Raw genomic sequence first — 24,706 nt, forward strand, 5'->3', positions numbered from 1 at the left:
GCACTGCTCACCAAGGATGCAGTGACTGCAGTGAGCTCGAGCCCAGTGTGGAAGGGGCTCCCCCAGACCCGCTTCCCAGACAGTGCCTTGGATTTGGACCCCTCCCGCAGGCATGTTCACAGACATGGTTTTGCTACATTGAAGCACATTCCCCTTTGCCGGGGGGGGGGGGGGGACACCATGGGATTGCGGGGGGGGGTAATCTTAGGGCGGGCCTTTCATGGTACAGTGTGTTAGGACGCCCCCGCTCTAAAAACAAACCACGCCCCCCGTGCAAATCTGGAGGTGGGGGCGTGGTCAGACCCGTCATCCCGCCCGTGGGCGTGTCCCAGCCCCCACCCCCCCGTATATAAGGCCGGTGCGCCAGGACTGCAGCAGGCGAAGCTTCTCACCGAGACCTCGTCGCGCAGACTCACGTGAGATCCCGGCCACTACTGCGTCATGGTGAGTGCGGGGCTCGGGGGGTCCCGGGGCGCGGGCCCGGCGCCCGGCTCGGGAACGGAGCAGCCCAGGGCTCTGCACTGACGCGGGGGCCCCGCCGCGCGCACGCGCGGAACCCAGGAGTCCGGGGCCGGGCCCTGCCGCGCGCCTCCTGCCCCGGATCCTGTGCGGGACTCCGCGCCCCGTGCGCTCTGCGGCGGGCCCCTCTCCCGAGGGTGCCGGACCTCTCCCGCCGAGGGGGCTGCTGGGCCGGGCCGGGCCGGCCGGGCTCTCCATGGCGCGGGGCCGCCCGAAGGGACGTGTCCGGGCCTTGCTGGGGGCCCTTGAAGGGCCCGCGGCGCTGGGTGGGGGGCAGAGCCCTGGCACCGCCAGCGCCCTCCTGCCCTCGGAGCAGGATGGGCGGGGAGAGGGCGACCTTGCCCTGGCCATAGGCAGGCGCCAGCGCAGTGGGGGCAGCCCCGTGTGCGGGGATCCCCAGCCAGGCCCCCCCGGGCTGGGCTTGCTCCAGACGGGCAGGGGCAGCTGGACAGCGGGCGGGGGGGCTGGTGAGCCGGGGGGGGGGGGGGGTTGGCGCCCGGCCCGACTCGGGAAGGACACGAGGGTGCTGGGGGCTCTGCCTGCTCAGTGGGGGGCAGCGGCTGCGTCTGGCCGGGGGGTTATTAATAGGTGGGGGGCTCGCCTGGAAATAGCTCTGCTGGGCTCCTGGCCAGACTAGGAGCCGTAGCCCTGTCTCGGGGGCGGGGGGGATATTCGGTGTTTCAGGGGGCGTGGGTGAGCCTGGGGCCCCAGGCTGCCCGGCTCTACGGGGGCAGCCCCGCTCGCTGCCCGTGTCTGGCGGAAGGGCCCTCAAGGCCGCCCGCTCGGCCGCTGCCGGTCCAGTGGCGGAGCCGGTTTCCCCACCTCGTGGCGCGGCCGCGGCCTGGGCGCGCAGGTGGAGCCGGGCCCCTGGCGAGGAGGCAGCGCTCGTCCCCCCTTCCCGGCAGTGTTTCCTGGCGCTCGCCACTCGGGCTGGGCACCGCGGGGCTGGCCGCGCTGCGCCCCGGAGGCGCCTGCAAGGGCACGGCTGGGCCCCCCCCGGGAGCCCTTCGGAGGGGCCGGTAGCGCGACGCCGCCAGATCCCCTTCCCCCCTCGGCGGAGGAGCCCAGGCCCCCGGGGGCCACCCCAGCGCCATGCGCCCGGCGCGGGGTCTCGGCCCTGCCAGGGGCACCGGCGCCGCGGCGGGGAAGGGGGTTTCCTGCCGTCGCTCCCCCAGCGCGGATGGCGGGAGGGAACGTCTGGCGGGTGGGGCTGGTGGCTTCACAGCCCTCCCTGGTTGGCCTGTGCGTGTTCAAATGTCTGCTGCCTGGCGACTCCCCCGGGCGGGGCCGGGGCGGTCCACACAGGCGGGAGCCGGAGATGGTGCGTCGGCGGCCCGGGTTCAGCGCTGGCGGGGCCTGGAGAATGTCCCCCGCTCTGCTGATGCCCCCCAGTCCTGACCCGCAGCCCCCTGCGTCCAGCACCGTGACAGGGACCGGAACGGCTGCTGCGTCGCACAGCCGCAGCTTGGGCTGCCAGCCCTGGGGGGGACCGGGCGGGCGCCGCAGAGCCCTCCGCGGGCTGCTGTCGGGGACGGGGGGTGCAGGCCGGCCCCGAGGTGGCAGCTGCACAGAGCTGGGTGCTGCTTCCTTGTGGTTTCCCCATAAACGGCTTGAGTTTGGGGCTGATGCGGGCGGAGGGGCCTCCTGGGCTTGGCCCTCTGGCTGCTGCAGGAACCCTGGCTCCTGTCCCAGACCCACTGGGGCCCCCAGAGCAGGTGGCTGTGACCCTGCAGCTCCTGAGGGCTGGACCCTGCCTGTGCCCCCCGCCCTGGGAGCCCCATGGCTGGTCCAGCTGGCTCCTTTGCTTGTGGGGGTGGGAGGGCCGAGTGACCAGAGGCCTCTCTCTGGCCTTGCAGGCCTGGGGGTCAGAGCTGCTGGGGGGAGGGGAGTGTTTAGGAAAGGGGGATTCTGCATCCCGGCCACCAGCGCCCACCCGATGCAGCCAGCTCTGTGCGAACAGCCCCTTGCTGTTGTGGGCACAGCTGAGCCTGCTGCCTTGTGGAAAAGCTCCCTCTGCCATCCCCTCCCCGCAGCCCTCCCACAGGCCCTGTAGCGGCTCCAGGGGGGCGCTGCTCTATGCCCTGGGCGGAAGGGCCTTATTCCCCATTAGAGCACGGGCAGGTACTGGGCAGCCTCCCTGCCCTCCCCCCACTCTGATGCCCTGCAGCCCTGCCTGCTGCTGGGTTCCCTTGGGATTGGGAATGGCGCCGCCGTGCCCAGGCTGGCTGGGAGCAGCGAGGGTGGGCCTGTAGCTCATGCATTAGGTATGTGCTTGTCAGCTCAGCACCTGCCTGACGCTGCAGTCCCGGCTCCTCCCCTCTCGCTGCAGCAAGATGGTGGATGGGAGCCAGAGCTTGTCCCAGGGACAGCCAAGCCTCCGACCTGGCCCTGGGGGGCTCCAGGCAGCAGTAAGCTGGCAGGGGCTGCTGCAGTCCTGGGACAGTGAGGGGCTGTGGGCTGGGTCCCAGGGGGATGGGCACCACTGAAGAGTTTGAGCCCAGCCCTCCCACCAAGGCACTGTGTGGCCTTGGGTGAGCCCCGCCACCCCCGGGGGGGCTGCAATTCCTCCCCTGCTCCTGCCCTGGTGTTGCTCAATGCCTGTCCTTGGCTCTGAAGGTGGCAAGTGCCCAGCATGGTCCCTGTGGCAGGGAACTCCCACAACGCTGCGGCCAGCAGGGCCCCGGGGTTCTATCAGCAGGGTGTGGCAGACACAATCCTTAGGAGAGTGACTGCTGCTGGATCTAGGGCAGGGCCTGCTCTGTGTGTGGGGGGGGCACTGCTGCGCTCCTCCCCCACACCTGCAGTCTGGGCAGTGCTGCAGTGGGGGGGGGGGGACACGCAGCGTGGCAGCCAGTCGCAGCCTGCAGTGTTTCCCTGTGCTGCACGACTTGCCCAGCCTCCACGGTGCTGGGCACCAGGGTCGGGGGCTGCCGGGAGCAAGCAGCCCCTTCTCCCCCGTGGAATGGACTCTCTGCTTGAGAATCCCAGGCTCCTTCTGCGCTGGGCCAGGGCTCGGTGCTGCCCCAGGCTGGGGAGCTGGTAGCGGGACTGTTCTCCAAACCAAGGTCCCTTCTCCCGCTGTGCTGACCCGCAGGCACTAATGTCCCGGGCTGTCTGGCAGCTCTCGCTGAACAGAGACCGGCGGCTGCGATCCCCCAGGAGTTTGGGGGAGCCGCGGGCCCCACCTCGCCACCAGCGCTGGCATGGGGCTCTGGGTCCACTGGCCTGGAGAGGCACCTCAATGGCCCTTCTCTCTCTGCAGCGTGAATGTATCTCAGTCCATGTCGGCCAGGCCGGCGTCCAGATGGGCAACACCTGCTGGGAGCTGTACTGCCTGGAGCACGGCATCCAGCCGGACGGGCAGATGCCCAGCGAGAAGACCATCGGGGGAGGGGACGACTCCTTTACCACCTTCTTCTGTGAGACGGGTGCTGGGAAGCACGTCCCCAGGGCTATCTTCGTGGACCTGGAACCCACCGTGATCGGTGAGTGACGGTGCCTGCGTGGGGTGGGGGGGGCGCTCACTGGTGAAGGATTTAGGCCCCCAGCTAGAGCCGTGTCTGCCTCCTGGACTGCCAAGCGTGGCAGCTGGCTTGTGCGGCCTTGGTCACTCCTGCCCACGGGGCAGCCCTGCCCTAGCTCTGTGCCAGGCCCTTCTGCCTGGCCTGGGACTGGCCTTCCCCGCTGCAGGGGGGGCTTTGAGGATGAGAAGCACCATATACGCTGATGCTCATTATCCATGACACAGGCTTGGTGCTCAGAGAAACCTACCCAACCGGCAGGTCTGCTCCCGCCACACCACTGCACTGCTCAGAGCTAGACTGAACTCCCTCAGGGCAGCTGGTGCCACTTCCTGGTGTGGGCGAAATGCTGTGTCCCGCACCCTCTGCCACACCCTGGCGGCTTCTCCAGGGACGTCTGTCTGGCAGCCTGTGCCCCAGGCCCTCCTGTTGGGTGGAGGACGGCCATCTTCCACCCCTGCGCCAGCAGGCCAGCTCAGTGCACTGGCCTCTGCTGATGTCCGTGGGGTGCACACAGGAATGTTCAGAGGGGGTGAGCAGCAATGCCAGGCTGCTTGGGCCAGCCCAGTGAGGCCAGGCTGGGGCGGGAGCCTGGGCTGTGCAGTAAGGGGAGTGGGGTGCAGGCAGATTCTGTTAAGGGAGGTGGGGGGGAACCACCATTGGCCTAGAGTCCTGTCCCACGCCCCTCCTTTCATCTCTTCCAGATGAGATTCGGACTGGCATCTACCGCCAGCTCTTCCACCCAGAGCAGCTCATCACTGGCAAGGAAGATGCTGCCAATAACTATGCCCGTGGGCACTACACAATCGGCAAGGAGATCATCGACCAAGTTCTGGACAGGATCCGGAAGCTGGTATGCAGCCTGTCAGATGGGATATTGGGGGGGGGGGGGGGGCTGCGCTCTGCCCAGCCAAGGAGCTGGTAAGAGGGCTCCAGCTTCTCGCTGTAAGTCCCAACAAAACATGGCTAAACATGCTCTTGTCTGGGGAGGCCTTGGGAGCTGGCTGTACTTGGCAAGAGGTCTGGGACCTGGAGGGCTCCCTGTCTGACACTGGGGCTTGTTCTTCCCACGGGTTGGGGGGGCTGGCGTGGGGACTGGTGGAGGTCTCGGCCAGCTGGTTCTCTCTGTCCTTCTTGGCCATGTCTGGGCTGCAGCCTGGATTGGCTGGTACTTAAGTCTAATGAGCTCTGATGTTTGTTCTTCCTGCAGGCCGACCAGTGCACAGGGCTCCAGGGCTTCCTGGTCTTCCACAGCTTCGGGGGCGGCACCGGCTCCGGATTCACTTCCCTGCTGATGGAGCGTCTCTCCGTTGACTATGGCAAGAAGTCCAAGCTGGAGTTCGCCATCTACCCAGCGCCTCAGGTCTCCACTGCGGTGGTGGAGCCCTACAACTCCATCCTGACGACCCACACCACCCTGGAGCACTCGGACTGCGCCTTCATGGTCGACAACGAGGCCATCTACGACATCTGCCGCAGGAACCTGGACATCGAGCGCCCCACCTACACCAACCTCAACCGCCTTATTAGCCAGATCGTGTCCTCCATCACCGCCTCCCTCCGATTCGATGGTGCCCTCAATGTGGATCTGACAGAGTTCCAGACCAACCTGGTGCCCTACCCCCGCATCCACTTCCCGCTGGCCACCTACGCCCCCGTCATCTCTGCAGAGAAGGCCTACCATGAGCAGCTCTCTGTGGCTGAGATCACAAACTCTTGCTTTGAGCCAGCCAACCAGATGGTGAAGTGTGACCCCCGCCACGGGAAATACATGGCCTGCTGCCTCTTGTACCGTGGGGACGTGGTGCCCAAAGATGTCAACGCTGCCATTGCCGCCATCAAAACCAAGCGCAGCATCCAGTTCGTGGACTGGTGCCCAACTGGCTTCAAGGTTGGCATCAACTACCAGCCCCCGACGGTGGTTCCCGGCGGCGACCTGGCCAAGGTGCAGCGGGCCGTGTGCATGCTGAGCAACACCACGGCCATTGCCGAGGCCTGGGCTCGGCTGGACCACAAGTTTGACCTGATGTACGCCAAGCGGGCCTTCGTGCACTGGTACGTGGGAGAGGGCATGGAGGAGGGGGAGTTCTCAGAGGCACGGGAGGACATGGCTGCCCTGGAGAAGGATTACGAGGAGGTGGGCCTTGACTCCTATGAGGATGAAGAGGAGGGAGAGGAGTACTGAGGCACTGGCTGAAGGACTTTCATGTTATAGTGTTAATTGCAAAATCCTTTAAACAATAAACCATCTCCTTGGTCTCAAACCCAAAGCCGAGGCTGTAGCTGTTTCTTGCCAGGTGCAGGGCTGTAGTGAGTGTCCCAGCTCTGCTGCACTGTCAGTCCTAGGCCCAGTGAGCTGGTGCTGAGCAGGTCCAGTTACAGCCCTGGGGCCAGGCTGTGTTGGGGCTGGGAATGGGGTCCCAAGACATCCTGGGCAGCGCTGTAGCATGGGCCATCAGCAGGGCAGGTTGCCTCCAAACCAGATACCTGGCTCCTAGCTGGGGCTGTGGGCAAGTGGTGGCTGCTAAGTCCTAGGCCTGACCAGGTGCCCAGTGTGACTTGGGCTCTCAGGGATCTATCCTGCCCTCTCCCTGGAGGAGGGGTGGACACAACTCCACCAGCAAACTCCAGGCCCTGGGGGTTGCCCCCCATATGCCCAGCTGTAAGTGGCCTGCTGAGGGCAAGGGCCCTCCCAGGCTGCCCCCCACCCCTGCACAAAGCAGCCAGCATGGCATAGCCAGTTCCGTTGCTTAGTGATGGGAAGCATCCTCCAGGTGACAGGACTCCCTGAGCAGGGCTGGGCCTTGGAGCCTGCCTGAGGCCATGGCCAGGGCTGAGCCCAGGGCTGGACTAGCTACATGGGAAAAGGGGCATGTAACTCTGTCTGTGCCTCTGCAGGGAGGGGTAGAGCCTGCCCCTCCCCCAGGCCTGGCTTGGGAGGGCCCCTGGCAGTGCCAACTCCCCTGGCTATTGGCTGGGAAGGTGAGCTGGCATCTGGCTGGGCTACACAGGCCATGCCCTGTTCCCCTCTCCTGGGGGTGGGAGGGAACCTGCCTGGGCTAGGCTCTGCCCCTGCTCCCAAGGCCCTGGGTGGTGCCAGCCATGGGGTGGGTGCTGGCTCTCCCTGCAGCCCATGGGGGAAGGGGGCAGCCTGCGCTGGGAACAGCAGGGCTCTCAGGACAGGGTTGGGGTTAATCATTGATTTATGCTGTGGCCCCCGCCCAGCATCGCCCTGCTCCCTAGTAACACTCCAGTGCCACCCTCTGCTGGTTGAGCCCCACAGCAACACTCTCCTCCTCCCTCCCCCCACCTCTCAAAGGAGGCTGCTTGCCCCCTGGTGCCCAGGCGGGGGGGGTGGGTATTTTTTACATCCCAGAGGCTGCTTCATCCCTGCCCCATTGGCAGCCCAGACAGCCACAGCCCCTTACCCTCACCCCAGCAGGAAAACCTCTGTCAGGCTGGAGTCAGGGCCAGACAGTTGTAGAGGCTGAGCCTATCCCCAATCCCATATTGTTCCCAGGTCTTCCCTCCCCCCAGGCTGCATGGGGGGGTCACAGGAATCCCATGGAGTCAGGCCACATTCTGTGCACACACTTTACTAAACAGACAAGCCCTGGTGGGGGCACAGACTGGGCCCCACCTCCCTTCCAGCAGGAGAAGGGGAACAGGCTGCCCCTGGAGGGGACGCTGGGCCTGGGGAGGTGCTGGGTAGAGCCCAGCAGCAGATTCAGGCAACACCCCTGACTGAGGGTCAGAAGGCAGCATCCCTCCCCATGGCCAAGGAAATGCTGCGAAGGCCACCCCAGCTGGATTGCTGGAGGCAGCCCAGGGCCCTGGGGAAGGGGAAGTACTGGTACCACCTTCCCCTCCCCAGCCAAGTGGAGCTCTGGGGTGGGCAGGAGGGAAGGGGCAGGCTGCTGGGCCCTGGGCAGCCTTGCGCTCAGGGCCTGTCCTGCCCAGGCCCGAGGCTGGTGGAGTTCCTAGCAGCGGGGCAGGTGCCCAGCGTGGTGCTGAAGTGCCAGCCTGGCACTGGTGGCAGGACGTAGCCCCACAGGGCTGGTTTTGCTTTTAACCTAAAATTCCATTTTAAAAGCCGTTCCGTGAGTCTGTCCCTGGGGCAGGTCAGCAGCTGTCTGCAGGCCTTGTGCGTGTACAGCCCCCGTACACACACACACCAGTCCCTGTGGGCACAGAGCTGTGCAGAGCTCAGATCCGTGTGGTGTCCTGGCCACTTGGTGCTGACTGCAGCCCCTCCAGCTGGTCAAGTATGTGGGAGACGTGGGGCCGCTCCTGAGGGCTCACTGCCATCATGGAGGAGAGCAGGCGCTCCAGGGCAGCGGAATACCTGCAAGAGGCACAGCAGGTCTGTGAGGCTGGGCCCCTGTGCAGGGGGTGAGCACAGAGCAGACCCTCCCCTCCCCTGCCAGGGGGGCAGCAGTGCCTGTTCCTCACCTGCTGCTGGGGGGCACACGGAGCTGGTTCTGCACAGCCAGAGCCACGCTGTCGCCCTTCTGGAAGATGAGGTCATAGGGGCCCTCGCCGAACATCATGCAGTACAGCACGCAGCCTAGGGACTGAACCAGGCCAGGTCAGTCACTCCCCTGAGTTCCCCCCCTAGCCAGCACAGAGAGGGAGGGGGGAGAAGCTGCCCTGGGACGGGGGGACGCCAAGGGGTTCCTTACCCAGATGTCTGTTCGCTCGTCGATAACGCAGTGACTCTCCACCGTGAAGAGCTCAGGTGCCCGGTAGGAGATGGTGCAGCGCTGAGCCGCCCAGTCCTAGGAAGGGCAGAGCACAGGGTGAGCCCCGCACCAGGACTGCAGGGGCTGGCAGGACAAGACAAGCCATTTTCCACAGGGACTGAGCCAGGCTGGGGAGGGGCTGTTCTCAGTCTCTGCTCAGAGCTCGCCTTGTGCCCAGCTCTCAGCAATGGGGGGCAGGGGCTGTTCAGGGGTAGCACGACAGGAGGCCTGTGACTGGTGTGGGACAGGGTTAGACAGGGCCTCTGCCCCAGGAGAGCCCCAGCTGGTGAGAGAAACATTCCCAGGACCTTTAAGACCCCACCAGCTGATCCCAGCCCTCCCCCAGGGAGGGGCTGCAGAACCCTGCACCCCTTGGGCAGGGAGCCTCGTACCTGCACAGCCACGGCTTCCCGGGAACCCTTGACCTCAATGCGGGCCCGGTTCATGGAGCCCAGGTCCATCAGCACTGGCTGCTCCTCATCATCCAGCAGCACATTGGTGGGCTTCAGGTCTCTGTGGGGACCAAGAGACAGCAAGTTCCCTGCAGCTTCCCAGGCCCTAGAGAGGGCACAGAGCCTTCCCCTACCAGTCCAGTGCTGATGCCCCACTCTGACCCACACCCACTGGTCCAGTGCTGATGCCCCCACTTTGACCCAAGCCCCCCACCCCAGTCCAGTGCTGGTGCTCCAGCTCTGCATGTGAGGATCTCGTGCCCAGTTGCCCACTGCGAGTGCTCCTGCAGTTGTGAGGGGGACAGGTCTGGTGGCCAAGGGCACTAGCCTGTGGCTGGCTCACCTGTGTGCATAGCCCTTGGCATGAATGGCCTGCAGCCCTCGGCAGATGCCAAGGAGAATGGGGACAATCCGCTCCTCAGCCAGGAAGGTGCCTTTGTCTCGCAGAGCTTCCACCTCGCTCCACAGGGTCCCTCTCTGGCGAGCAAACAGGTGGCTGGTTAGTGGGACACTCCCCCCAGGGCACTGGCAGAGGGGGCACAGAAAGCACCTTCCCCAGCTGCCTAGCCTGCCAGCACTGGCCCACACTGGGGGCTAAGCCATGAAGGGCTTCCTGCCCCAGCTCCTAGTAAGAGCCCTCTGCTAACAGCTCCCAAGATTTCTCAGATAAGTGACAGCAGGTGGGGGGGGGGGGGGGGAGCAGAAACAGCTTTGGAGAGTGACAAGCTACAGCATCCTGGCCCAGGCCTAGTTTCCCAGCAAGCAGCTGCTCTAAGCCATGGGCCCCACCTCATCAGCAGGGACAGTGATGCCGCACACAGATACCAGTCATCTGTGGAACTCACTGCCGTAAGAGACCAGGGGGGCCCCAGGGCTCTGCCAAATTCAGCAGGGGCTGGAGGGGTGTCTGGACAGCGTGGACCCCTTTCTAAAGGCTATTTGCCCCAACTCAGCACCCCCACTGCAGCCACCTGGGAGTTTTAAACTTTCCTCTGCAGCTGCTGGGCCCAGGACTCTGCTGGCTGGGCGGTTCCAGGCCCCAGCTCACAGCCCTGGCTGTGTGAGGCCCAGTGCAGTCCCTCACACCGGTGGCTCTGACCCAGGTGCAGAGCAGGGCTGGAGTAACAGCTGCCTGGAGGGACAGTAACCACCCTCCTCCTCCTCCCCCAGGCTGCATCTCCTACTCCCTTTGCCATTGGCCTAGAGTGCTGGCCCACAAAGACTGCCCCTCCCAGGATGCATTGCTGCACTGGGCTCTAAGGCCAGCAGCAATCTGACCCCTTGGCTACAAACAGAGCCTGGCACCAGGCACGGTGCCCCTGGGGCAGGGGGATGAGCACCTCAGGCCGTGTCGTGGCTCCCCTGGGAGGGAGGGTGGCCTCACCCTGAGAAAGGGCAACAGCAGCCAGGCCTCATGCTTGGGCCCTTTCTCTACCATGCAGTGGGCCTCGAGCCGCAGGATGTTGGGGTGCTCGAAGAGGCCGTGCATCTCCACCTCGTGCAGGGCTTCCCGGCAGTCCTCCTTGTCATGGCACAGGATGCGTTTCAGGGCATAGAAACGGCCGTCCTGCAGCCCCTCCACCAAGTCCACGTAGCTGAAGCCTCTGAGGGGCAGAGAAGCGTGAGTGGGGCAGGAGCAGCTCCCAACACCCCGGAGCAGGGGGGCAGAGACATCATCAAAATGGCAGATGAAATTCAATGTTGGTAAATGCAAAGTAATGGGGGAAAACATAATCCCAACTCTACCTACAAAATGATGGGTCTAAATTAGCTGTTACCACTGGAGAGAGATCTTGGAGTCACTGTGGAGAGTTCTCTGAAATCATCCACTCAATGGGCAGCAGCCGTCAAAAAAGCAAACAGAATGCTGGGAATAATTAAGAAAGGAAGAGATAATAGGAGAGAAAATATCCTATTGCCTCTCTATAAATCCCTGGTACCCCCACACCTTGAATACTGCATGCAGATGTGGTCACTGCATCTCAGAAAAGATAAATTGGAAAAGGATCAGAAAACGGAAATAAAAATGATGAGGGGGATGGAACGGCTGCCGTATGAGGAGAGATTAATAAAACTGGGACTTTTCAGCTTGGAAAGAGACGACTAAGGGGGGGATCTGATCAAGGCCTATAAAATCACGACTGATGTGGAGAGAGTGACTAAGGAAGCGTCATTTACTCCTTCCCATAACACAAGAACTAGGAGTCACCAAATGTAATTAATAGGCAGCAGGTTTCAAACAAACAAACAAAAGGAAGTATTTCGTCATACAACGCCCAACACCCTTCACCAGACTATAACTGGGTTCAAAAAAGAACTAGATACGTTCATGGAGGATAGGTCCCTCAATGGCCATTAGCCAGGATGGGCAGGGACAGTGTCCCTTGCCCCTGTTTGCCAGAAGCTGGGAATGGGGGCCAGGGGATGGATCACTGGGCGATTCCCTGTTCGGTTCATTCCCTCTGGGGCACCTGGCCGCGGTCAGAGGACAGGACACCGGGCTAGATGGACCTTTGGTCTGACCCAGTCTGGCCGCTTTGATGTTATCTCCAGGGGTCCCTGCACCTCTCCCGGGAGCAGGACAGGCTGCTGAGGGAGAGGGCGACATGCCAGAGATAACCAGGCCTAGAGACAGAGCCCCTCCCGCCCAGCAGCATGGCAAGCGGGCACACCATCACCCACTGCTCCAGCCCCGCTCCTCTCCCATCCGCCTCAGCGCCCAGGCTCCACAGGGCCCCGCTCGGCTCTGCGCCGCCTACCCACGGGCAGCCTCCCCTGGGGCCCAGCGCCCCACCCTGTCAGGGGGCCTGGACTGAGCGGAGAGCTATTGCACCCGGCCGCGCTGCCCGCACACCAGAACACAGCGATGGGGCCGGGGTCCCGCACAGGCGAGCCCGCAGCCGCTCCCGCCCGCGGGGCTGGCCCCGGCTCCCCAGGCCGCGACTGGCCCCCGGGCTCACAGCACCAGGAGCGGGGCGAGCCCCGCAGGACAGGGGCGGCTGGGGCCTGGCCCCCGCCCTGGGTTGGGAGACGGGCACGTGTGCCCAGGCCCCAGGGAGGGCTTAACCCCCGCCGCCGGGAGAGCCCCCTCGCCAGAAACGCACCCCGCCCCGGGACACTCTGGGGCCCGGAGAGCGCCGCCCCCGGGGCCGACACGCGCGGCCAACTCAGTGACGGGTTCCTGCGGACGCGTCCCTCATGGCACCTTCCTGCCTCAGTTTCCCCGGCTGTACCGTGGGGGAGGGGGAATGACACCGACCCTCCCGCCCCAGGCAGCACCAGTGGGGGGGGGGAAGCGGAGGCGTCTCAGGAACCGGCCGCTGCTAGAGCCCCCCCCGGGCGCACCCCCCCCCGCGCGCTCCCCCCTCCCCCGCCTCGGCCCGGCTCACCCCCCCCGCCTCGCCCCCCCGCGCTCACCCCCCCCGCGCGCTCCCCCCTCCCCCGCCTCGGCCCGGCTCACCCCCCCCGCCTCGCCCCCCCCGGCCCGGCCCCCCCGCGCTCGCCCCCCCCAGCCCGGCCCCCCCCGCGCTCGCCCCCCCCCGGCCCGGCCCCCCCTGCGCTCACCCCCCGGGCCCCCTGGCGCTCACCCGGCCCGGCCCGGCCCGGCCCCCCCCGCGCTCGCCCCCCCCCGGCCCGGCCCGGCCCGGCCCCCCCTGCGCTCACCCCCCGGGCCCCCTGGCGCTCACCCGGCCCGGCCCGGCCCGGCCCCCCCCGCGCTCGCCCCCCCCCGGCCCGGCCCGGCCCGGCCCGGCCCCCCTGCGCTCACCCCCCGGGCCCCCTGGCGCTCACCCGGCCCGGCCCGGCCCGGCCCCCCCGCGCTCACCCCTCCCCCAGGCGCTGCAGCAGCAGGTAGCGCTGCCCCTCGATGCTGAGGCTGCCCCGCGCGCAGGCGCACAGCGCGTGGCCCATCGCCCGTCCCGGGCCCGGCGCTGGCGGCGGCTGGGCGGGGGCGGGACCCGGACCCCGGCGGGGACGTCATGACCCGCAAGCCCCGCCCCTTCCCGGCCGGCGCCTGGGCCGGAACTGCCTCTACGTCATCACCCTGCGCCGGCAGCCCCGCCACGCGGGCGGGGGAGGAGGGGCGGGGCTGTGCGGGAGGAGAGGGGGATGGGGCGGGGCAGAGGGGCTGTGGGGGAGGGGAGGGGTGGAGGAGAGGAGAAGGGGCGGGGCAGAGGAGAAGTGGGCGGGGTTGAGGGGAGGGGTGGAAGGGCTGTGGGGGAGGGGAGAGGCGAGGAGAAGGGGCAGGGCAGAGGGGCTGTGGGGGAGGGGAGGGGTGGAGGAGAGAGGAAGGGGCGGGGCAGAGGGGCTGTGGGGGAGGGGAGGGGTGGAGGAGAGAGGAAGGGGCGGGGCAGAGGGGCTGTGGGGGAGGGGAGGGGTGGAGGAGAGAGGAAGGGGCGGGGCAGAGGGGCTGTGGGGGAGGGGAGGGGTGGAGGAGAGGAGAAGGGGCGGGGCTGTGGGGAAGTGGGGGAGGGGAGGGGTGGAGGAGAGGGGAAGGGGCCGGGCAGAGGGGCTGTGGGGGAGGGCTGGAGGAGAGGGGGAGGGGTGGGGAAGGGGCAGGGCAGAGGGGCTGTGGGGAGGGGAGGGGTGGAGGAGAGGAGAAGGGGCGGGGCAGAGGAGAAGTGGGCGGGGTTGAGGGCTGTGGGGGAGGGGAGAGGCGAGGAGAAGGGGCAGGGCAGAGGGGCTGTGGGGGAGGGGAGGGGTGGAGGAGAGAGGAAGGGGGCGGGGGCAGGGGGCTGTGGGGGAGGGGAGGGTGGAGGAGAGAGGAAGGGGCGGGGCAGAGGGGCTGTGGGGGAGGGGAGGGGTGGAGGAGAGAGGAAGGGGCGGGCAGAGGGCTGTGGGGGAGGGGAGGGGTGGAGGAGAGGAGAAGGGGCGGGGCTGTGGGGAAGTGGGGGAGGGGAGGGGTGGAGAGAGGGGAAGGGGCCGGGCAGAGGGGCTGTGGGGGAGGGCTGGAGGAGAGGGGGAGGGGTGGGGAAGGGGCAGGGCAGAGGGGCTGTGGGGAGGGGAGGGGTGGAGGAGAGGAGAAGGGGCGGGGCTGTGGGGAAGTGGGGGAGGGGGAGGGGTGGAGGAGAGGGGAAGGGGCAGGGCAGAGGGGCTGTGGGGAGGGGAGGGGTGGAGGAGAGGAGAAAGGGCGGGGCTGTGGGGAAGTGGGGAGGGGAGGGGTGGAGGAGAGGGGAAGGGGCCGGGCAGAGGGGCTGTGGGGGAGGGCTGGAGGAGAGGGGGAGGGGTGGGGAAGGGGCGGGCAGAGGGGCTGTGGGGAGGGGAAGGGGTGGAGGAGAGGAGAAGGGGCGGGGCTGTGGGGAAGTGGGAGGGGAGGGGTGAGGAGAGGGGAAGGGGCAGGGCAGAGGGGCTGTGGGGGAGGGCTGGAGGAGAGGGGGAGGGGTGGGAAGGGGCGGGGCAGAGGGGTTGTGGGGAGGGAGGGGTGAGGAGAGGAGAAGGGGCGGGGCTGTGGAGAAGTGGGGGAGGGGAGGGGTGGAGGAGAGGGGAAGGGGCAGGGCAGAGGGGCTGTGGGGAGGGGTGGAGGAGAGGAGAAGGGGCGGGGCTGTGGGGAAGTGGGGGAGGGGAGGGGTGGAGGAGAGGGGAAGGGGCAGGGCAGAGGTGCTGTGGGGGCGGGGTGGAGGAGGGGGGTGGGGAAGGGGCGGGGCAGAGGGGTTGTGGGGAGGGAGGGGTGAGGAGAGGAGAAGGGGCGGGGCTGTGGGGAAGTGGGGGAGGGGAGGGGTGGAGGAGAGGGGAAGGGGCAGGGCAGAGGGGCTGTGGGGAGGGGTGGAGGAGAGGAGAAGGGGCGGGGCTGTGGGAAGGACATAAGAACATAAGAGTGGCCATACTGGGTCAGACAAAGGTCCATCCAGCCCAGTGTCCTGTCTGCTGACAGTGGCCAGGGCCAGGTGCCCCAGAGGGAATGAACCGACAGGGAATCACCCAGTGATCCCATCCCCTGTCACCCATTCCCAGCTTCTGGCAAACAGAGGCTAGGGACACCATCCCTGCCCATCCTGGCTAATAGCCATTGATGGACTTAACCTCCACGAATTTATCCAGTTCTCTTTTAAGCTATTACCAGCAGGAGAGTGAGTTGGGGGGGGGGGCGAGGGTGAGAAAACCTGGATTTGTGCTGGAAATGGCCCAACTTGATGATCACTTTAGATAAGCTATTACCAGCAGGAGAGTGGGGTGGGAGGAGGTTTGTTTCATGGTCTCTGTGTATATAATGTCTTCTGCAGTTTCCACAATATGCATCCGATGAAGTGAGCTGTAGCTCACGAAAGCTCACGCTCAAATAAATTGGTTAGTCTCTAAGGTGCCACAAGTCCTCCTTTTCTTTTAAACCCTGTTATAGTCCTAGCCTTCACAACTCCTCAGGCAAGGAGTTCCCCAGGTTGACTGTGCGCTGAGTGAAGAAGAACTTCCTTTTATTTGTTTTAAGCCTGCTGCCCATTAATTTCATTGGATGGCCCCTAGTTCTTATATTATGGGAACAAGTAAATAACTTTTCCTTATTCCCTTTCTCACACCACTCATGATTTTATAGACCTCTATCACATCCCCCTTAGTCTCCTCTTTTCCAAGCTGAAAAGTCCTGGCCTCTTTAATCTCTCCTCCTATGGGACCGTTCCAAACCCCTATCATTTTAGTTGCCCTTTTCTGAACCTTTTCTAATGCCAGCATTAGCTTTTCTGAGATGAGGGGACCACATCTGTACACACTATTCAAGATGGGGCATACCATGGATTTATATAAGGCAATAAGATATTCTCCGTCTTATTCTCTGTCCCTTTTTTAATGACTCCTAACATCCCGTTTGCTGTTGTGACTGCCGCTGCACACTGCATGGACATCTTCAGAGAACTATCCACGATGACGCCAAGATCTTTCTCCTGATTAGCTGTAGCTAAATTAGCCCCCATCATGTTGTATGTATAGTTGGGTTATATATATAAGTGGAAGGGGTGCAGGAGAGGAGAAGGCCTTCCACTCTGTCAACCATGAGGCTCTGTGGAAAATCATGTCAAAAGTTTGGCTGCCCAAGCAAATGTATCACCATTGTAAGACTCCTCCATGACCAGATGACTGCCTCTACCCTGTGCAGTGGCTCTGCCTCTGAGCCCTGAGCCGTCCGATCTGGTGTGAAACAAGGCTGTGTACCAGCACCACCCTTTTCTCCCTTTTCTTAGCAGCTACGAAACACTAACCCAAGACCGGTTACCACAGGACATTGGCATCCAATATCAGATGATGGCACCTCTTCAACCTTTTTCGTCCTCCGTGCCAGAACTAAAGTAATATCAGCAATAATAACTGAACTCAGTATGCAGATGATTGTGCTGGAGTTGCACGCTCAAAGGAGGATCTTCAAACAGCCCTTAATTGCTCTCTGAAGCTTACGAAAACATAGGGATAACTCTGAACATCAGCAAAACAAAAATTCTCCACCAACCAGTCCCCAGTCAATCATCAGACCCAGCAAGGAAGAACTATATCAACAAAGCAGATCTGGAAAAGGTAGAATACTTTGCCTATCTGGCATCATCTCTCACAGAGGGCCAGACACAGACGTCGAGATTCAGCACAGAATTCGCTGTGCCAGCCTTGCCTTTGGCAGACTGTCTCGCCGGGTATTCAACAATCACCACATCAGAACACTAGACTTTTAGTTTATAAAGCGGGGGTAATTCCAACTCTCCTCTATGGCTGTGAGACTTGGGTGACCTACAGAAAACAGCTGAAAAACCTGGAACGCCAGCCCCAGCACTTTCTTCGGAAAGATCCTCGAACATAAAGTGGGAGGATTATCGCACTAATGTCAGTCAGGCGTGATTAACTCTCCTGTGGGCTTGAGGCTATTAGATTTTGTGGGGCCCCCCGTATACAAGTCTTTTTCCTAATTTAAAACAAAATGATCACAATTATGGCATCGAGGCTATTAACACTATACCAAACTTGCCTTTAAATTAACATAAAGCCGTTCTGTAGTTACATTTCAGTCTTAAAACATGTAGAATAGTGGTTAAGTTAATTCAAAATAGCCTACTTCTTACCTTAAACAGCTGTTATATTAGTTTCCTTCTGGTCTTCAGGGCTGAGAAATCCTCGATGCTGTCACTGAAATCCAGTTGACGAAGCAAGTCATACTCTACTGACATTAGAGCCAAATTATTCAGTCTCATCTGGTCCATGCTTGACCTCTGCTTGTTTTTCATTAGTGCCAGTTTTGAAAACAATCATTCCCTTCCAGCATTAGTTACTGGCAGTGTCAAAAAAATCTGTAAGGCAATGTCTACATTGGGAAACACAGACTGCAGACACCATTGTCTTAAAACGTGAAGTAGTGTGTTTGCTGTTTTGTTTTCCTCGTTTTTTGTGAAGTTCCTAGATTGAACTAGTTCATCTGCAAAATCCTCTTGTAAGTCGGTACTATATTTGTTTTGTAGTTTAATCATGTAGTTCTGATGCAGAAAGTAGATGAAGATTGTTCATAAATCCAAAATAGCCGCATACCTCTTTGTATGCTTCATACCTGCAATGCAACTCTGCAACAAGTTTATCAATAACAATGCTGAAAACCTCCATGCAAAATTTCTCTCGACCTGACAACTTACAGTCCGGCTCTCCAGACTCGTCCTGTTGGTTTTTACGCTTCAGTTCACAGTGCTTTTCCGATTTGTGCTGTTGAGAAACTCAAAGTGTCATTTGTTTAGCAGTAGTTTCAAAGCTGTCAAACTGAACTTGTAGATCAGCCACAAAATCCTTTAAAGAGCCCACCAACTTTACAGCATTAGGCAAGTCAAGGTCAGCAGCCTGAAGTGTTTGTGGCTTGAAATCTCTCCAGAACTGTGTTCCAGAGGTTGCAAAGAAAAGCAATTTCCAGCTTGTCCATTTTCATGACCAGTGATCAAGCATCGTTGCACACTGTTTGGGTTCTGATTTGGATTGTTGGCTAGTTTTCAGAGAGATTCCTGAATATTTTCATAATTCAGCTGTAGTGCTCTTGTAGCCTGGGCATGTGCAGACCACCTTGTATCTGAAAGAGCTTTCAGCATCTCAATTCACTATTGTAATTTGGCTCTAATCCTGCAGTAACAATTTGCCAGCGAGTGGTTGATTTGGAGCAGAAATTAAAAAGTGACCGAACAGAGGAAAAAAACATGTTTGCCTCCAAGCAGCAGTTTACGCTCATAACTGCAACTAAATGGAGAGTGTGAGCTGCGCAAGGTACCCACTCTACTAAGGGTTTATCTCCTGAATTCGTGATTGCAGACCTTTGTATGCCCCTGACGTGTGTGACAGTGCACCCCCTAAAGCTCTATGGAAATATGCTTATGAATGTATATATATGACATAACTGGAATATGTTCTATGCTACATATGCCATGTAACATATCTCTGTAAAGGTTATGATCTACTGAATCTATTCCTCCTCTTCGTATGCCTGTATCATTTTTGTAGTTGAAGTTACGAATATTGGCCGTGTATTGGCTTGATTTCTAAATAACCTTAGTAGATCATTTGGTCAATTCCTGGAGAAAGGAATTTGCGAAGTTACGTGCCCAGTCAAGAAGCACTTAAGGAACAATGCATCTTGGAAGGCTCCAATCCACATAAGAAGTCTTCCTAGAGACATTCAAGATGCCATGTGGGCAATGGCTGCTGCCTGTAAAAACTGTTAGTTATGAATGGACATGTGACTTGCCCAGGTGACTCCAGAACTCCCTCTTGGAGCTGGACTTCGCATAGGAGAGAGGAGGGGGTCTCCACCCAAAGGAGAGAGTCTATTTAAGCCCGTGGGAGACCCTTCCATTTTCTCTTCAGCTGGCTAAGGAGAGAGCCTCTCCGCCCCCAAGGATACCTGAAAGAAACTGGAACAAAGGACAGTAACCACGGGGGTGTGAGTGATTGCTGGACCCAGACTAGAAGGAGACCAGTCTGTAAAAGGAAACTTACTGGAACTGGTTAGGTTTATCATAGAATCATAGAATATCAGGGTTGGAAGGGACCTCAGGAGGTCATCTAGTCCAACCCCCTGCTCAAAGCAGGACCAATCCCCAACTAAATCATCCCAGTCAGGGCTTTGTCAAGCCTGACCTTAAAAATATCTAAGGAAGGAGATTCCACCACCTCCCTAGGTAACGCATTCCAGTGTTTCACCACCCTCCTAGTGAAAAAGTTTTTCCTAATATCCAACCTAAATCTCCCCCACTGCAACTTGAGACCATTACGCCTTGTTCTGTCATCAGCTACTACTAAGAACAGTCTAGATCCATCCTCTTTGGAACCCCCTTTCAGGTAGTTGAAAGCAGCTATCAAATCCCCCCTCATTCTTCTCTTCCACAGACTAAACAATCCCAGTTCCCTCAGCCTCTCCTCATAAGTCATGTGCTCCAGTCCCCTAATCATTTTTGTTGCCCTCCGCTGGACTCTCTCCAATTTTTCCACATCCTTCTTGTAGTGTGGGGCCCAAAACTGGACACAGTACTCCAGATGAGGCCTCACCAATGTTGAGTAGAGGGGAACGATCACGTCCCTCGATCTGCTGGCAGTGCCCCTACGTATACATCCCAAAAAGCCATTGGCCTTCTTGGCAACAAGGGCACACTGTTGACTCATATCCAGCTTCTCGTCCACTGTAACCCCTAGGTCCTTTTCTGCACAACTGCTGCCGAGCCATTCGGTCCCTAGTCTGTAGCAGTGTATGGGGTTCTTCCGTCCTAAGTGCAGGACTCTGCATGTGTCCTTGTTGAACCTCACCAGATTTCTTTTGGCCCAATCCTCTAATTTGTCTAGGGCCCTCTGTATCCTATCCCTACCCTCCAGCGTATCTACGTCTCCTCCCAGTTTAGTGTCATCTGCAAACTTGCTGAGGGTGTAATCCACACCATCCTCCAGATCATTTATGAAGATATTGAACAAAACCAGCCCCAGGACCGACCCTTGGGGCACTCCACTTGATACCGGCTGCCAACTAGACATGGAGCCATTGATCACTACCCGTTGAGCCCGACAATCTAGCCAACTTTCTATCCACCTTATAGTGCATTCATCCAGCCCATACTTCTTTAACTTGCTGGCAAGAATACTGTGGGAGACCGTGTCAAAAGCTTTGCTAAAGTCAAGGAACAACATGTCCACCGCTTTCCCCTCATCCACAGAGCCAGTAATCTCGTCATAGAAGGCAATTAGATTAGTCAGGCATGACTTGTCCTTGGTGAATCCATGCTGACTGTTCCTGATCACTTTCCTCTCCTCTAAGTGCTTCAGAATTGATTCCTTGAGGACCTGCTCCATGATTTTTCCAGGGACTGAGGTGAGGCTGACTGGCCTGTAGTTCCCAGGATCCTCCTTCTTCCCTTTTTTAAAGATGGGCACTACATTAGCCTTTTTCCAGTCATCCGGGACTTCCCCGGATCGCCATGAGTTTTCAAAGATAATGGCAATGGCTCTGCAATCACATCCGCCAACTCCTTTAGCACTCTCGGATGCAGCGCATCCGGCCCCATGGACTTGTGCTCGTTCAGCTTTTCTAAATCGTCCCGAACCACTTCTTCTTTCACAGAGGGCTGGTCACCTCCTCCCCATGCTGTGCTGCCCAGTGCAGCAGTCTGGGAGCTGACCTTGTTCGTGAAGACAGAGGCAAAAAAGGCATTGAGTACATTAGCTTTTTCCACATCCTCTGTCACTAGGTTGCCTCCCTCATTCAGTAAGGGGCCCACACTCTCCTTGACTTTCTTCTTGTTGCTAACATACCTGAAGAAACCCTTCTTGTTACTATTAACATCTCTTGCTAGCTGCAACTCCAGGTGTGATTTGGCCTTCCTGATTTCACTCCTGCGTGCCCCAGCAATATTTTTATACTCTTCCCTGGTCATTTGTCCAATCTTCCACTTCTTGTAAGCTTCTTTTTTGTGTTCAAGATCAGCAAGGATTTCACTGTTAAGCCAAGCTGGTCGCGTGCCATATTTACTATTCTTTCTACACATCGGGATGGTTTGTCCCTGTAACCTCAATAAAGATTCTTTAAAATACAGCCAGCTCTCCTGGACTCCTTTCCCCCTAATGTTATTCTCCCAGGGGATCCTGCCCATCAGTTCCCTGAGGGAGTCAAAGTCTGCTCTCTGTTCTGCTGCTCTCCTTTCTTCCCTGTGTCAGGATCCTGAACTCAACCATCTCATGGTCACTGCCTCCCAGGTTCCCATCCACTTTTGCTTCCCCTACGAATTCTTCCCGGTTTGTGAGCAGCAGGTCAAGAAGAGCTCTGCCCCTAGTTGGTTCCTCCAGCACTTGCACCAGGAAATTATCCCCTACCCTTTCCAAAAACTTCTTGGATTGTCTGTGCACAGCTGTATTGCCCTCCCAGCAGATATCAGGGTGATTGAAGTCTCCCATGAGAACCAGGGCCTGCGATCTAGTAACTTCCGTGAGTTGCCGGAAGAAAGCCTCGTCCACTTCATCCCCTTGGTCCGGTGGTCTATAGCAGACTCCCACCACGACATCACCCTTGTTGCCCACACTTCTAAACTTAATCCAGAGACACTCAGGTTTTTCTGCAGTTTCATACTTGACCTCTGAGCAGTCATACAGAGTTTACTCTGTATTCAGTTTTATTTTATTTTGCTTGGTAATTCACTTTGTTCTGTCTGTTACTACTTGGAACCACTTGAATCCTACTTTCTGTATTTAATAAAATCACTTTTTACTTATTAATTAACCCAGAGTATGTATTAATACTTGGGGGGGCAAACAGCCGTGCATATCTCTCTATCAGTGTTATAGAGGGCAAACAATTTATGAGTTTACCCTGTATAAGCTTTATACAGGGTAAAACGGATTTATTTGGGGTTTGGACCCGATTGGGAGTTGGGCATCTGAGTGTTAAAGACGGGAACACTCCTGTAAACTGCTTTCAATTAAGCCTACAGCTGTTAGGGGATGTGGTTCAGACCTGGCTGTGGGTTTGCGGGAGGCTAGCAGGTCTGGCTCAACCCAGGCAGGGCACTGAAGTCCTAAGCTGACGGCAGGAAAGCAGGACCAGAAGTAGTCTTGGCACATCAGGTGGCAGCTCCCAGGGGGTTTCTGTGATCCAGCCCGACACAGTGTTACTAGCATTGTCATAACACTGACCTCTGCAGTTTGCTGTGTCAATGTCCATCTTGTGAACTGTCCAAACTGTGAAAACTGAATGACAAAGTGATTCTCCAGTATGACTTATTATTGCGAGAAATTTAAGAAAACGCTCCTGAATCTGCGCCTCTCTTGCGACACATAGCGGACAATGAATATAAGTTGATCTACGTGGGATATGTCAGGAGTGGAATCTACAATAATTGAAAAGTACTTTGCAATCTGCAACTGACTGTTTATTTCTGAAAGCACGCTGTGTCCCATTAAAGTTATAAATTCCTCACAAATCGTTGAAGAAAGGTATGAAGGCCTTCCTTTACCGGGGTTCCCATATTTTTTTATATGTTCATTTAGAAAAGGATCAAAGTGACTCAATAATTCCAAGGTGCCCAAGTGTCACGGAGTCACTGGGTGATGCTCTGGAACTACGAAGCCAGTCAGGACTCTGGGGGAGCCTCCTCTCTCTGAGCAGACTGTCTCCAGGACAAGAAGCTTCCACAGCTTCCACCTTCCTGGGTCTGACCTCGGAGCATTCAGCATCCCCTGCCCCACTGTGTGCTTCCCGCAGCGAGTCCGCCCAGGCGGGGCTCCTGGGGGGGCCAGAGGGTCTTGCCCCCCAACTCCACAGTCAGACGTGACTCTCAGCCAGCCAGTAAAACAGAAGGTTTATTAGATGACCAGAACACAGCCCAAAACAGAGCTTGTAGGTACAGAGAACAGGACCCCTCAGTCAGGTCCATCTTGGGGGCCAGGGAGCCCAGACCCCAGTCTGGGCTTCCCTCCCTTTCCCCAGCCATCTCCGAACTGAAACCCCCTCTAGCCCCTCCTCTGGCCTTTGTCCCTTTCCCCAGGCCAGGAGGCCACCTGATCTCTTTGTTCTCCAACCCCTTCAGTTATCACCTTGCAGGGGAGGGGCCATCACAGACACTCTGTGCAGACACCATCACACTGGCCCTCTAGGGCTCTGCAACAATCACACCCCCTGATCCCCCCACCTAGATACTTAAGAACTGCCTAGGGGAAACTGGGGCACCCACACAGTATTCAGAGAAAACATTTCAGAGTAGCAGCCGTGTTAGTCTGTATTCGCAAAAAGAACAGGAGGACTTGTGGCACCTTAGAGACTAACCAATTTATTTGAGCATAAGCTTTCGTGAGCTCATGCTCAAATAAATTGGTTGGTCTCTAAGGTGCCACAAGTCCTCCTGTTCTTTTTAGAGAAAACATTAAGAACGTTCCCACTTCATCACACCAAGTAATTTCCGTTACTGGGGGATCCATCAGTTTCACTGTCTGCTCTGAAAGAAAGCCCACGCTCTGCCAGAAACGTAACAACTGCAACAACCTGTCTGAGGACCTCTTTCCAATAAGCAAGGTCAGTTTCAAACTCTTTTTTCAGTTCTGAGTCAATTTGCCCTTTGGCTTGTGTCCGAGAAATCCAGGTAAGCATGGCATCTCTGTGACTCGGGCTGGACAACAGGGACTGCAGCATGTTTCCAGTCATTAAAGCCACAACCACTGAATGCCCTTGCATGAGAGGATGAATCTCCAAACAATCAACACACAAAACAAAAAACAGACCCTGTCGATGGAGAATAAAGAAGTCACTCCCGAGGAACAGATTCCCCATTTTGAAAAGTACATGTGAAGAGGGTTTTCGATAAACACCTTTTCTGCTGTTTGTTTTTCAGACACTGAAAAATCACAATTTTTGTTTTGATTTTGTGATCCAATAAGATCGCCCCATTTCACTTCCTGGGCCCCAGCATGCTGCATCCGTGCTGCGTGGGTCAAAGTTAGCTGCGTTTTTACCTTCATCACATACAGCTCTTGCACTCTCGTCCGAAACTGGCTGGCTGACAGTTGTGGCTGCTGTCTCTCCCTCGCGCGGATCTGTGACGCTCGTTGACTTATTTTCCAAATCACTGATATCTGGTGCATTTGTTGGCGGTTGACTGAAATAGCCTGTCAGTATCGGTATTTTGTTTAACAGCTGTTCATCACGATTCCTTTTTAACTTCTGCACTTTCCTCTTTTGAGCTCAACAGTTGTATTTTCTCGGTTCACGTGCACCATCATCCGACAGTTTTATGAAACCCCTGCACAGACGCACAAATCCAAGCAATAAGAAATGGCACGTGATTGGATTTTATCACATGATAATTATGGTCAGGAAGGAAGTTGTTTTAATAGGACGTGTTAGTGAAATAGATTTGTTCTATGCTCTTGTTTCTTTGGCTATTTGCACACGTAATTGCAATAACTGCCCATGTAAATTGGGTATGGAAGGACACATGCATTTTGCATCCAGAATTGTCCCATCTATGCTTTTAGAAATCGAGGCCCTGGCTTCAAGGTTAAC

At 58.6% G+C, this 24,706-nt stretch overlaps 2 protein-coding genes across 3 annotated transcripts; one reads left to right on the top strand and one right to left on the bottom strand.

Annotated features, from left to right (window-relative positions):
* Nucleotides 1-337: 337 nt before the first annotated feature.
* LOC141995692 (tubulin alpha-4A chain) lies at nt 338-6,243 on the top strand. Its single transcript, XM_074966972.1, has 4 exons — nt 338-444; nt 3,782-4,004; nt 4,745-4,893; nt 5,251-6,243. The coding sequence occupies exons 1-4, from the start codon at nt 442-444 to the stop codon at nt 6,223-6,225; spliced, it is 1,350 nt and encodes a 449-aa protein (XP_074823073.1). The 5' UTR covers nt 338-441; the 3' UTR covers nt 6,226-6,243.
* Nucleotides 6,244-7,354: 1,111 nt separating this feature from the next.
* Nucleotides 7,355-13,165, bottom strand: STK16 (serine/threonine kinase 16). Of its 2 annotated transcripts, none has more exons than XM_074966973.1 (7): nt 13,058-13,165; nt 10,619-10,838; nt 9,578-9,711; nt 9,175-9,295; nt 8,723-8,818; nt 8,493-8,614; nt 7,355-8,385 (listed from the first exon to the last, which is right to left on the bottom strand). In XM_074966973.1, exons 1-7 carry the CDS (start codon nt 13,141-13,143, stop codon nt 8,247-8,249), a joined length of 918 nt encoding a protein of 305 aa, XP_074823074.1. In that variant the 5' UTR covers nt 13,144-13,165; the 3' UTR covers nt 7,355-8,246. The 2 variants fall into 2 exon arrangements, with proteins under 2 accessions (XP_074823074.1, XP_074823075.1); XM_074966974.1 differs by lacking the exon at nt 13,058-13,165 and adding an exon at nt 10,981-11,099 and having other exon boundaries at nt 7,359-8,385.
* Nucleotides 13,166-24,706: the final 11,541 nt, after the last annotated feature.

The sequence above is a fragment of the Natator depressus genome, chromosome 11 (genome assembly GCF_965152275.1).
Source record: "Natator depressus isolate rNatDep1 chromosome 11, rNatDep2.hap1, whole genome shotgun sequence".
NCBI lineage: Eukaryota > Metazoa > Chordata > Testudines > Cheloniidae > Natator > Natator depressus.